The sequence below is a fragment of the Silurus aristotelis genome, assembly GCF_946808225.1.
Source record: "Silurus aristotelis genome assembly, chromosome: 14".
Lineage (NCBI taxonomy): Eukaryota > Metazoa > Chordata > Actinopteri > Siluriformes > Siluridae > Silurus > Silurus aristotelis.
Window position 1 is genome coordinate 2,961,358 of NC_139587.1, and position 15,000 is coordinate 2,976,357.

A 15,000-nucleotide genomic window follows, 5' to 3' on the forward strand; every position below is an offset into this window, starting at 1 on the left:
ATGCTACAACAGAAAATATCAAATTAAATGTACATGTTGATGGGTGAAATATACATAAACATACTGACATCCATAATTACATAACATCTTTGCTCTGTGAATGTATGGTTTAACCATTAAAGCGCAAAGCAAAATATTAGTAATTTTATATAGGAATATTATGATAGTTCTTAAATGTTTATTGTTTAAAGCTAATAAATAAAAAAAAAATCACATTTGCTTTGTGAAATATGAAATATTGAGATGTATGGAATTATTGTATTTATGATTTTAATTATGAATGGTTTTTCAGTTTATATTTAATGAATAAATAAAATACTGACTTATTAAGTATTAATTAAAGGTGATCATTTGGATTATCTGCAAAGGGACCGGCATGGCTGCATGGATCCACTTCAATTAAATATGCAAATTTGCACTGCCAAAAATATATACTTAATTAATGAAAATGTCTGTCTTATTTGTGTATTTATGTAGATTTTCTTCTAAACTATTTGTGAATATAAATTCTTATTTGTTTTAATTAATTATAACAATTTGTTCTCACTGGTCTAAAGAATCACACCAAGGACAAAACCTCACCAGGGCTCCATTCAAACACAATAAAAACACTACATATAAAAATATTTCTCATGAGTCTCACCCAGCTGTACTCGCGTCCCGTTCCCGAAAATGATCTTCCCACACAGGACCACAGCGCAGTAGTAAGTTCCAGTATCATTGAGGCTGAAGATGTTCTTGGACAAGTTGTACACACAGGTGTGTGTAGAAGATTCACACTGAAGGCTGCTGTTGTGATGAGTGTAAATGAGTTGAGGATGGGATTGTGATGGAGCAGCTCTGAACCAGAGCACTTGGAGTTCTGCTGCTCTGCTCTCAGAGAGAACCGAACACTGCAGAGTCACTGATGCTCCTGCAGGAACCGAGTCTGACACACTCCTCTGGAACACTGAGACGCCTTGATGTAATTTATCTGTAAAAACACTTTTTAGATTGTCAATGAAGAATATTTAATATTAGAAAGTAGTTCTGTATATTTCACTAAATACGTTACTTCATAAATGTGTTATTATACATTAACAAAAAGAATCACCTCGTACAGATAAAAATATTCCACTTGAGAACTCAATAATATTCACCCGAGACCTTCCACAGAAGTATATCGCTTCATCGTCTTTATTAACGTGAAGAATATTCAGAGAAATTAAATTTTTTGTTCTGTTCAGTTGAAAGGCAGATTTGTTGAATGGTGCAAAAATGATGTCAGCGGTCAACGGTCTGCTCATGCCCATTGCCTGAGGGATCCCTCCCAGTTTCTGCTGGTACCAAACTATAAGCTCAGTGCTGAACTTCTCTTCAAGTGGGCACCGAAGAGACACAGCATAACCCGTGTCAGCAGAGACGAACGAGACCGTTTCATCGAAATCCACAAATTGCGCTGAATCTACTGAGGAAAAAAATATCAATTATATTAGAAGAAAAATGATAGATAGATAGATAGATAGATAGATAGATAGATAGATAGATAGATAGATAGATAGATAGATAGATAGATAGATAGATAGATAGATAGATAGATAGATAGATAGATAGATAGATAGATAGATAGATAGATATTTAAGTATATAGGAATAAATAAGATTTTAGGAGAATAAAAATGAAGAATGATTTTAAAGGTGGAGATTAAAATAAAATAACAAACTTTTTTGTTTCAGCAAAAGTTTATTCGGCTTAAAATTCAACTTAAAGATCTATATGAAGATTCCTGTGAATGGAAGTTTACTTACACATTATGCAGAAAGAGAAAATCAGAATCCAGACTGCGCCCATGCTCACGGAAAACAAACACATGGAGAATGAACGTAATGAATTTGAATACACATCGTCTTTTAAACCACCGGCTGTCATGTGACACGTTCACACAAACTTTCCATTGAACTGCTGCCTAAACTTTTTCAACCACCAGAAGTCAGTGGTGTAAACAGAAACCAATAAAAAAAACAAGTGAAGATCTTAGAGATGTTAGCAGATGTTTTACTGTATGCCTGAATGGAAACCAGAAATGGAAAACTAAATGCCATTTTATGTGATTAAACTCTATTATCCAAGCAAACATCAAGAAAATCAGATGAATGAGACTGCAAATGTGAAGAACATTATTATAGTTTGCACATGTTTTAAGGATTTTTATGCTGGATTAAGTTTGTGCTGAATTTTAATATATACTGTATATATAAATAAAACTTTAAAAATGTGGGAAAGATTAAATGAATCCTGTTAATTTTGTGGTTTAACCTGGAATATAATCAAGCCGACTCATTTTAAAGTATTTCTGCATTATTAGAATGGTGATTGTCCTGAAATGTAGACTATATAAACAAAAGGATTGGCGACACCTTTTTCTTTTCAGCCATGTGTTTTTCCCCAAACTGTTAGCACAAAGTTGGAGGTACAGACGTTTTTTGGATGTAGTAGAATTACATTTTCTCTTTACTTGAATTAGGAGACCCAAACCTGCTCCAGCATGGCAATGCCGTTGTGCACAACGCCAGCTCTATCATCGTGGAAGATCTCCTGCTATAGAGCACTGGATTTAACCTTACTGAACACCTTTGGGATGAATTAGGAGGCTGACTGCACACCAGGGCTCTGCAGCAATACTTCACTTTATTAACACCTTTGTAGCTGAATAAGTGCAAACCTTCCTGAATACGCTCCAAAATTTCCCGAAAAATGATCTTCCCACACAGGACCACAGCGCAGTAGTAAGTTCCAGTATCACTGAGGCTGAAGATGTTCTTGGACAAGTTGTACACACAGGTGTGTGTAGAAGATTCACACTGAAGGCTGCTGTTGTGATGAGTGTAAATGATTTGAGGATGGGATTGTGATGGAGCAGCTCTGAACCAGAGCACTTGGAGTTCTGCTGTTCTGCTCTCAGAGAGAACCGAACACTGCAGAGTCACTGATGCTCCTGCAGGAACCGAGTCTGATACACTGCTCTGGAACACTGAGACTTTTACATCCTCATCTCCTGCTCAGGGGAACAAAGAAGGTGTTTGGGTGAAAATTACTAATTTATTTTTTACTTTTATACCACAGTAGTTTGCAAATTATTGTAATTTTCTCATTTATTAAAGACTGTCATGCTTTTTATAAGTCAATAATAACATTTAATCCTGTTGAACAAATAACTTTATCACTTCTCTTATAGCAGCTATAAAATGTTTTTTTCTGTGTTCTCTTGGAAAAAAAAATGAACACAAGCTAAATATTTGGTAATAAAAAAAAAATCTTCGTGTTAAAGTTAACAAATTGACCTCATTATCTCCATGTTATGAAAAGAGTCTTCAAAATCAGCATTTTCTGAGTGTAAAATAACATTTTTCCTTACAGAAAATATCACCGCATAAATAATTACACATTTGTAATCTGGTCTGTAGAGCGTTTAATATACCAGTCTGTGTTGAATGAATACAGAATAAAATCTATATTAGTGCAGCAATATAAAGCGACTGGAACTTCTGTGTTTACATAAGATCAGTCGAATAATTCTGTCCAATTTTAACATTGGTTGCTAATAAATAATAATACAGTAGACTGTGTAATATCTTTTTTGAGTAAATTTTCCAAAATAATGTCTTTGTATAGATTTGTGTAATTCATTACCTGTCACAGTCAAATATGTTCCATTGAAAAATTGTACTTTCTTCCAGTTAGATAATCCACAGAAGTAAAGTCCTGCATCATCTTTTTTGGCATGTTTTATTGTCATAGAAATCCCATTTATAATTCTGTCTATTATCACTCCTGAGCTGTTCAGTTGAGGTGAAGTTTTGGCATCTGTGTGCAAAAGCCTTTCTCCAATGTACTGTGGAATCTCTCCAAATCTCTGTCTGTACCAAACAATATAATCCGATCTACTGCTCTCTAGAAACGAGCAGTTCAGAGTAACACGTTCTCCAGACTTCACCGAGACGAACAATGGTTTGTTAAAATTCATTGCATGAGCTGGAGATGGATAAAAATGTAAATTTAAAGTTAGTCCTTATCTGATGTCTTCTTACCTCAAAGGTATGTAACAGGAAGCAACTTACTTGTCATGAAGAGAGCTAAAAGTAGAATCCGAGCTAGAGACATCCTTGGAGACAACATGATGCTTGATGCAAGCTGGTTGACAAACGTACAAGAATATTGAGTTGAAGAAGATTACCTCATTGGCTGCTGCATCTCATGAGTTGACTTGAAATTTCCAACCCGCCCTCTTGTTCAGATGTTTGTAACACATTTACACCACCAGAAGTCAGCAAAAAATAGAAATCTATTGAAGTAGAAGTGTTGAGACTCAACAAACTACTTTGAACAATGAAAATTCTGCTCCTGATCACATTTAATAGGCCTCATCCTACTGTATAGCAGTGATTTAGCTTACCAACCGAAGCCATTCAAATATTTTATTCAATAAACACTGCACATAACATTTCTCAACATTCAAAAAGATCTCCACCTTCTTGGACAAAACATTGAATTCTTTGACTACTACAATATCATGCAGTTTGTCAGCTAAAAAAACTCTTTACTTAACCAATGTAACATCAACATACGTGTTTTTATTTTAGTTAAAACTCTCTCGGCTGCACTGCTTCCAGGACGTGTATGTGGATGGTTGATTTTTTTTTTGTCCAATCAGATTTCAGCCTCTGTGTGCTGCCATGTCAATTTAATCTGCACAGGGCCTTCAAAGTCAGTACTGCTGGCCTTTTTACCTTGGAGAATATTAGCACCGGGTCTGTTTAACCAATCAGATTTCAAATTCGCCTCACTGGTCCAGAATAGCGTCGGAAATTTTCCATATTCTGATTGGTTGGTCAGAGGGAAAATGTTATAGCACTCTGCACACATTAATACATCTGAGTTAGACTTTTAATGCCTACGGAGAAAGAGAAATTTATTTGGCCAACCTCGAAGCTAGCTAGCTTGTTCACCACTTCCAGACCAGTGAATACGACTCATGTTATTAGACAAATATTGAATCTGAACTGCTCCAGATGATGTAGGTGCACAGTTGCAGTTGTAGTGTACAGGTTTGAACGTTGCTTTAGTAAAAATCGACGCTATATTTTTAAGATCCTTTATGTTACATCGTATACAAATGTTCAGACGATGAAATGTAATAATGAAATTTAGAATGGAAAAAACATAACAATGAAATTTAGTTGATATAAATATATAAATTATGTTGATAAAAACAGCAATTACATTTTACATTAATTACCATTATGTCTAAAGATTTCTTTGGCCCCTGAACACTAGTTTGCCTATTTATATTTATTTAACTTTTGAAACTCTGCCATGATATAGAAATTCCACTTTGCATTATAAACTCTATATAGACCCACGGTAACATGATTATACAAAGCTCCAGGTTGAACCACTCCAGGACCACACCTCATGTTCATCTTTATCATTTTACACAGACGTATAAAATACATTCAGGCATCATTATGCTTTAATACAAGAACCTTCACAATGATAAATTGTCTAGTATGCAACTGTTACACAACATTTCCATCATGCAACTCAGACCTATAACATATAAGGCTCGAATTTATGATTTTATAAAAACAAATGTTTTTATATTGATTTAGCTCAAACATTGAGCAGCCAATTATCATAAGATGGCAACCAGAATTTAGGCAACATGAGTGAATCTTGCTTCAGAATAAACCGTATCTTGAGATTGTCCTCTGTTGCCTCTTCCTCTTTTAGTTTTCCTCTCAGTGAAATTCAGGGCAGCGTAATTCAGCTCAACATTACCACAGTCCTGAGGGAACAGATATACAGAGTTAATAACAAATAATACAATTTAGTGTAAAGTTATGTCTATGTGTATACACAGTTCATGATTAGATACCTGGTTGGGTGTTCTTTCTGTTAAAGAACCTCGTGGGAGTTTCACTGTAGAGGAAAGAATAGCCTTAATAACTGAACATGTATTTTTCATTTAATTTGCACAAAGACACTGTAATAAATTTCAAATTTGATCTGTGAAATGAAATTACATTTGTATTATATTATGTTTGGTATTCCGTAACTAAATAAAGACTTACCCCGGTTTTGTTTTAAGTTCAGCTTTTTACCGCGTAAAATGGCTTGAGCAATAATCACCACCACGCACACCGCTAACGCGACAGCAAAGCAAATCACCACAGAACCACTTTGCTCTGTCAAAAAATACAAATAAATGAATAACATAAAGATGCAGGTGTAAACCGTAAACCCGTATCAGTATTTTAAATCTGCAAGACCATTTGTTACTGAAATGTTGGTCAGAGGATGTGTTTTTATACCCAGCTGTACTCGTGTTAAGTTCCCGAAAATTATCTTATATAATAAGATCTAATATAAATTCATGTTTCTTACAAGCTGAGAATACAAATAAATGGTCCATAAAAAATAATAAATGAAAAAGAATAAAAGAATAAATACAAAATCATATGTATTGTCTTATTTTTTCTTATTTGTTTTATTGAATCCTAACAATTTGTTCTCACTGGTCCAAAGAATCACACCAAGGACAAAACCTCACCAGGGCTCCATTCAAACACAATAAAAACACTACATATAAAAATTTTCTCATGAGTCTCACCCAGCTGTACTCGTGTCCCGTTCCCGAAAATGATCTTCCCACACAGGACCACAGCGCAGTAGTAAGTACCAGTATCATTGAGGCTGAAGATGTTCTTGGACAAGTTGTACACACAGGTGTGTGTAGAAGATTCACACTGAAGGCTGCTGTTGTGATGAGTGTAAATGAGTTGAGGATGGGATTGTGATGGAGCAGCTCTGAACCAGAGCACTTGGAGTTCTGCTGCTCTGCTCTCAGAGAGAACCGAACACTGCAGAGTCACTGATGCTCCTGCAGGAACCGAGTCTGACACACTGCTCTGGAACACTGAGACTTTTACATCTTCATCTCCTGCTGAGGTTGATATAGAGAGAGAGTAAGACCTTATTGTTTTTAACACCATCACTAATTTGTACTGATATTTTACCATCAGATACCCAATACTTTTTTTTATACTAATATTATTTAAAGTTGAATTTTGCTTCATAAATAAAAATGCAACAAAGGAGAGAATGAAATAAAAATAAGTGCAAGTAACTTTTTTTTAAATGTAATCAAAGTTATGTAATTAAATACTAATTAATTAAAATAATTTAAATGAATAAATATATTAAAATCTATAAATAAAATGAAATACAATTATTTTTATCACAAAAAAATGACTCATTATACAATATAAATAATTAAATGAACAAAACAGGATATTGTAGCTTTGAAAAAAAAAAACTGTTATTTAATAATTTCTCAATTAAAAAAATATTTGTCATTTATATAATCATAAAAATGAAAATGCTCAACAAAAGCATATTTTTTTTAATTCTTTAGTTTTTTTTGTTCCTAACTGAAGATTCTTGCTGTATGTTGAGTGGGAGGACCTACTCTATATTACCAATTAAAAAAATTTATCGACAAACATGCATCAATAATCTTTTCACATTTTTTCAACTAAATAAAATATGCATGTAAAAAAAAAACACAAATTTAGTGATCAAAAGAGTTTAGAGACGAATCTTTAAAGATTTTTTTCCTGAAGTTAATTTTAATATGAGCACCATTAATGAAAAACGTCTTTCTTCTAAATAATCAAAACTCATCTCCGGTATAAGGAAAAACATAGTGTTTGTGTAATCAGAACAGTCCAGTATTTCTACACCTGCTGGTTTGCTTTGTATATTATAAAAATTGTGAAAAATATGCAAAACCTTTTATGTTATAGTGTGTGTGTGTGTGTGTGTGTGTGTGTGTGTGTGTGTGTGTGTGTGTGTGTGTGTGTGTGTGTGTGTGTGCTTTACCTGTCACAGCTAGGAATGTTCCTTTAGAAAATGTAAATTTGCCCCAGGTATATAATCCACAGAAATACAGTCCTTCATCAGATTTTTTCACTTCTACAATCGTCAAAGAAATCTCAGTCTTAATATCATCAATTTTAAATCTTGAGTTTAACTCAGTTGACGTGTAAGCGTCTCTATTTTCTCTATTATTTCCAACTTCCTGGGGCATCTTTCCAAACTGTTGCTTGTACCAAATCATAAGTTCTTTAACGTATAAATTTTGGATTGTGCAGTTCAGAGTAACACGTTCTCCAGGCTTCACAGAGATAAATGATGGTCGTGTAGAATCCACAGCATGGGCTGGAAATAGAACGTGCATTCATCTTAGATCCAATGTAACAAATGAACAGTTAGATCATCTACAACATTTTAAATGTAACGTTAAATGTAAACCTAACAACTTACACATAATGAGTGATAACGTAACAATCCAGAGTGCAGCCATCTTCAGAAATGTCCTGATTCTTGGGTTGAGGTTTAAGAAAGTATTTATAGGCCAACGTACTGAGAATCTTTGTACTGGAGACTTTCATCTGATTGGCTATAAGAAGTCACGTGTTTATTTAAAATTTCCGTTCCACCTACATGTGTTTGTAAGTTTGGCCAGCTGAAGTCAGTGGTGAAAATGTACGGCACTAAAATATATTCACCCAGATTGAGATGCGTTCTCGTTTGAGTCTGGTTCCTCTCAAGGTTTCTTCCTCATGCCAGCTCAGGGAATTTTTCCTTTCTGCTGTTTCTACTAGCTCGCTCATTAGGGATAAACATATGGACTTTTATGGTGCTAAAATTTATATTTGTAATCTATGTGATTCTTATAACGGTCTTTTACAGCAAGCGCTCATTGCGCACCAACTCAACTCAACTCAACTCAACTCAACTCAAGCTTTATTGTCATTCTTACACACACACAGTATACAAAAGAACAAAATGCCGTTTCCCCAGACCAAGGTGCATAGAGAGTGAACCAGCAAGAGTAACGTTAAACATAAATAAATCATAAGTCGACATTAGACATATCAGAGTTAAGGTGCGATACATCTGAGGTAGATGTGATAGATATGAGGTTGGGATGTAAGTAAGTAAAATGCGAGTGCACAGTCAGAGTGTTAATGCATAATAATTATGCATAAAGACCTGACAATGCAATTAAATTGAATTTGAATTCAGTTTTATGGCAAATGTATAACATTTATTTCGTACCTCTGCATTGTGGACTGTTTTTTCTTTTAAAGAGTAAAACAGCTTGAACAGCGATCCCAATCCCACACATTACCAACACTGTTGCCAGACACATCCCTACAATATGAGGAGATTCTTTCGGAGATAAAATAGAATTACAAAGAAAATACAATAATAACACAATAAGTAACATGATAATTATAAAAAATTTTATTCCTTTCTAGAGGGTCATGATAATCAACATAATTATGACATCACCTTGTTTACTCGAAGCCTATGTAGCCTGTGCTATTACTGTGTATTGTTATATAAAAAAATATAACAATATCAGGAATTCAGTTGAGATCATTGGAAAAGTTTAAATACATGTCATTGCATTATATATGAATATTTTTCAAACTGTTTATTATTCTGATTTATCTGACTGATATTGATTTAGTAGTTGAATAGTAGATGTTCTTTAATATAGACATCATGCAAATACTGAATGGCCAAACATTTGTGGATCGTTAACCATCAAACCTATTGGTGGGGCTTCCGCAAACTGTTTTTTATCTTTCCTCATCTTCATGCTGTTGATATTTGTTTTGTTATAATGAATCAGATCCTAAATCTAATAAATGATCTGCTAAGAAATATTTTTTATTTGATGTTTTTATTTGCATAAATCTCTCAGACAGTGATTTGGGGTTTTATCCCTTTAGCACACTGGAGAGCATGTTAGTTAAAAGACATATATGCCATATATTTATATCTATATTTATGATCTATAAAACAGTAGAGTAAATGACTTCAGTATACACATTATCATAAGCTCGTTCTCTCTTTCCTTTTCCTTTAATGATGTGTGTTGCAGCAAAATGCATAGGTAGTAGTAAAAGTTTGTAATACATGTTTATATAAACAGTTGCTTACTTGCATATACATCAATACATATAATTAAATATAAAGTTAAAGTAAATTAAAGTTAAAGTAAATATGTCCCTTTTCCAAAAATGTGTCAAAAACTTTCTCAGTCCACAGTAATACATGGCTTCATCAGTAGCTTCCACGTGAGCAATATTTAAATGACAGCCACTCTTTTCTCTCTCGATGCTGAATCTTGGTGACTTGAACTCATCTTCATAACTGGGTTCGTGTTGAACCGTGACCATCACACAAGGCTCGTGTCCTACTTTTTGCTTGTACCAAATGATGGTTCCAGTGGTTTCCTCTCGCTGTTTAAAGCAGTGCAGAATCACGCTATCACCAACATCAGCCGTGATCATTGGGTTCGGTTGCGTGATCTCATATATATGTGCAGAACCTAATATCATAATTGAACGCAAGTAAAAGAACCAAAACTTGATTCTATCCATAAGATGCTCACTTTGAATATGATTACGATATTAATAATAACCTCTGACATGCCATGTTTAAAACACTGAGTACAATAAATATCCAGGATATGACTGAGAACATGCTGATGGACACTTACTGAGATTAAAAAGCATTACTGTGATCCACACTGATATCTTCATCTTCAGTTTGAGGTCTGGGTAGAGCACGTCTCTCCTCGCTACAATAACACATTGAACACATCTCACTTTGTGCCGCAGATTTGTGACGGGGAAACGATGATGTCACAGACTGAGCTAACTACGCCATAAGTGCTGTAGCTCGCAGTTACGCAGAAAAAAACACAAGAAACGTTTTTTCGCAATTTTGGGTTTAAAACTAGTTAAAAATAAATCCTTTATTTTATTTGTAAAAATAATAAACTAACAAGTAAAGAATATACACCATCCTCACAATGAGTTTATTTATAGTTTATTACCTTTAGATTTTAGTTGATACCAATAGAGTTAATGGGAAATTGCTGGAGTTGATAGGAGTATATTAATAGGTTTCATGCAAAACATTTGTATAAATATTTATATTTTATTGTTTGATTTGTGACCCAGAAAACCTTAATTGGGTCACATGGTTGCCATATTATAATGTGATGAAAAACGTTTGGTTCTAAATGAATTTTGGCTTCATTTTGACCAAAGCATTTTACTTAACAGTACTTCTAAACAACAATTTTTGGATGGACACCAACTGAACAGCAGACGTTTCTAAAAGAAATTTAGGGTCAAAGCTGAGTCAACAAAATGCTAATTAAAATGAACTTTTTAACAACACCAAAACTTTCTTTTGGCTTCTCCCATTATGGGTTGCCACAGCGGATCCTTCGCATGTTTGATTTGGCACATGTTTTTACGCTGGATGCCCTTCCTAATGCAACCCTCCCCATTTATCCGGGCTTGGGACCGGCACTGAAAGCGGCTGGGGTTGGTTCTCTGAACGGGGATCGAACCCGGGCCACAGTGGTGAGAGACCACCAGGGAACCCTACTTTTTAACTACACCGACTCATTTAATTTAGAAATATTCAGGTTATATTGTCCTTGTAATAAACATTATGGAAAAATTATCTCATTAAACATCCACATGCACCTATAAACGTATGGATTAGATTTTTAGCCAATAAAATAAAATGCAGTTACAGGGCTGTGAAAGAGCATTTGCTTCCTACCTGATGTTTGTTTATGTTGTTTTTTTCTTTTGCATATTTCTCACACTTTTTTCAATTATACCGATCATCAAACAAATTACACATCACACGTAGAGAACCCGAGTGAACACAAAATGCAGTTTGTAAATGATTTTATTTGACGTTAGAAGACTACAGAGGACGGTCCGGATGGCTGAATAGATTAAAGCTGCTCCCCTGCAGACCTTTCAAGAACCGTATACATCCAGAGTGAGCAATTATTTTTTCACATGGGGCAGCTTTTTCCCCTCGGTGAATGAAATCATGATTTGAAAACTGCAATTTGTATTTACTCAGGTAATCTTTGTGTATGAATAACATTTACTTGAATCCTACAGAAAAAAAAAAAAGCTATGTAACTGTTTCAATTAGTGAGAAAAGTTAGATGCAGATGAGCAGATGAGTTTTGAAGGATGATTTAAAAGTGGTAGCAGTCCAGCTAAATGCCCTAAACTCCATAGTGACTGAATGGACAGAAGGTACAGTGAGAAAAAGTGATTAAGATGATCTGAGAGTGCGCTTTGGGGTGTAGGTATGAAGCGTCAGAGATGTATGAGGGTGCAAGTTTATGAAGAGCTTTGAAAGTGAGAAGCAGAATCTTGTACTTTATTTAATATTTGACAGGATGCGAGCGTAGGTGATAAAGAACCGATTGAGGAAGTTCAGGAGAGAACAGAAGAGAGTTACAATAATTGATGTGTGAGGTAATAGAAGTACATTTTTATTAAAAAATAAAGCACACAGCATTTTGACGTGGACAGAAGTGTGTATGTAGATTTCTATAAATGATCTAAAGGTACTCTCACATTTTTTTTATGAATTATGATCACGAATGTTTGAAAGACATCATTGTTGATATGGGGGGAGTTTCATTCAGGCCTTCATGCTTCCCCACTGTGTGACACTAACCAAACACATTCTCTCTCTCTTTCTCTTTCTCTTTTTTTGTGTGTGTATCTATGTCACACACACACACACACACACACACACACACACACACACACACACACACACACCGAGACCGTGTGTGTGTGTGTGTGTGTGTGTGTGTGTGTGTGTGTGTGTGTGTGTGTGTGTGTGTGTGTGTGTGTGTGTGTGTAAGAGGTTTTAAGGTGTTAGTGGTTTTGTAGCTCTGTTTGTCTCTTTGACCCTCCACACGCTGCAGCTCTGAGACCGCTCTGACCGCCGAGTCGCTCTTCTCAGTAACAGCATCAGTTTCACACCTTTCAAACTTTCCACAGGATGTGTCTCTTCTTGTGCTTGTCTCAACCCACGGCGTTTCTTCAGCCATGATGCAAAATTAGAAACATCTCGAGCAAATTGTTATATATATAATCTTACTCGAGATGTTTCTGATTTTGCAGTCTTTGGTTCATTCAAATCTGTTACTGTTCAGATTTGTTCTGTTCTGTATCTGTTACTAAAAAATACGTTCTTTTTTTTAATATAACTAAATTGTTTTATTTATTAATTATTACTTATTATAAATACTGTACACACATTTCCTCAGTAAATCAGCTATCAACTGTTCACTTTGTATTTACAGTAAGGTGTAAAAATTATTGCCACTCTTCTGGGTGGTCTAGATCAGGGAAAGAAAATCAAGACCAGAGATGAGTAAGTTGTTGAACTCGAAAACGACTAAGAAATTATTCCTGTAAGTAAATTATTATAGATTTTTTTGTAAAAAATAAGGAATGTTATGAAATTCATTTGTCACTATGTATGTGAAAAGAAACATTTCATGCATATGCTTTATATATATATATACGTGTGTGTGTGTGTGTGTGTGTGTGTGTGTGTGTGTGTGTGTGTGTGTGTGTGTGTGTGTGTGTGTGTGTGTGTGTTTGCGTGCGTGCCTGTGTGTAAATGTATATAGAGCATATATAGCGGTATAAAGTTTGGTGCTCGGGTAAACAGGAAGGTACAGCGAGCAAAAACCACACTGAATGTTCCACACCACCCTCAGGGTTAACTTTCCAGGCCATACCTGTGCATGCGATGGTTAAGAGCTCCTTACGATCTGTGAAAAGTGCAGAGGTGAGGTGACAGAAGAAGCAGCAGAAAATACAATCAAATATACAGCAGCATAATAAATTAGAATACAGAATAAAAAAGGAGAAAATATATTTATTGAAAAATAATATTAATTCTGCACTTATTAAGGAAACAGTGAAATTTATGCAGCAAATTATAAAAGGCCATTATCATTATCGTTCATGAGTTGCGTAAATATATCAAAACATGTAAATAAATAATTAAATAAACAAACATAAAGTTCCTCCTGCTGAGACAAGTCCTGCTGGAGAACATCTGCACTGAGTTTAAACCACGTCACATCCTGGAGAAGTCCTGCTCAGCTCATTCAAACTCATTAATAATCTTGAAGATGCATTTCACGTAGCTACGCCTGAGCTGATCTAATGTGTGTGGGGGTGAATTTTAATCAGCTGAAGTGCTAAAATTTGGTGTCAACATTAAACACACTGCTGATGTGCAACAGGCACGAAAGGTTTTCGCCCGAGATCCTGCAGAAGCTCTGCAACCTGCACTGAACTTCCTGATGAGGCGTGTGGGTGGAGCTTCTTCTAATCCTACATATTAAACGCTCTTTTTCTTCTTCTCTCATCATCTGCAGACTCGCTGCAGGGTTTAACGATCGTCCTTCATTTTTCCTGATCTTATTAAACATCTGCAGGTGCCATTCATGGAGAACACATCAGCCTGTGACCGGTTTCTGTATAGAATCTACAGAATTTTGTATGAGGGGTGGAAAACAATTTGCTTGTATATAAATATATTATATAATGATTTGTATTTATTTATTTATTTGTTTGTTTTTCACATACACAGTATGACTCCCCATCATTCTGTATTTCATGACTTTAAACCTCTCAGTGTTTTCACAATAAAAAAAATAAAATAATAATTGTCATGCTGTCAGGACTATAGTACAAGAAAATACATGTGTTCTATAGACTGTGTCTGATGATGCTAATAAACCAGACTTATATAGACATGACATAAAGCCACAGCACCACCCTGTAACCACAGAACAAACCCTGTAACACCCCTTGAACATCTCCACAATTACCAGTTCTACTGTATGTACACTGTCAAAATATAAGGGGGGGGATATATGAGGTTTATTTGTGAACATTAAAGGTACAGCAACTGTGGTTGTACACTAATTAGGTCATTGATGCAGCTTAAGATGTACCTTCAGATATGAATATGTGCCATTTAGAGGAAAATAAAGAAAAATTATGGTGTAAATGGAAA

At 34.9% G+C, this 15,000-nt stretch overlaps 2 protein-coding genes across 2 annotated transcripts; both read right to left on the reverse strand.

Annotated features, from left to right (window-relative positions):
* Nucleotides 1-611: 611 nt before the first annotated feature.
* On the reverse strand, nucleotides 612-4,155 carry LOC310737432 (uncharacterized protein; the record flags this gene model as incomplete). The annotated part of the gene is made up of 5 exons (XM_083561760.1): nucleotides 612-973; nucleotides 1,094-1,444; nucleotides 1,788-1,901; nucleotides 2,702-3,034; nucleotides 4,098-4,155. 5 exons carry the CDS (start codon nucleotides 4,153-4,155, stop codon nucleotides 612-614), a joined length of 1,218 nt encoding a protein of 405 aa, XP_083417886.1.
* Nucleotides 4,156-5,211: 1,056 nt separating this feature from the next.
* On the reverse strand, nucleotides 5,212-8,429 carry LOC310736368 (uncharacterized protein). The gene is made up of 6 exons (XM_083559842.1): nucleotides 8,365-8,429; nucleotides 7,921-8,259; nucleotides 6,650-6,979; nucleotides 6,111-6,224; nucleotides 5,915-5,958; nucleotides 5,212-5,824 (listed from the first exon to the last, which is right to left on the reverse strand). Exons 1-6 carry the CDS (start codon nucleotides 8,402-8,404, stop codon nucleotides 5,693-5,695), a joined length of 999 nt encoding a protein of 332 aa, XP_083415968.1. The 5' UTR covers nucleotides 8,405-8,429; the 3' UTR covers nucleotides 5,212-5,692.
* Between the last annotated feature and the right edge of the window lie 6,571 nt (nucleotides 8,430-15,000).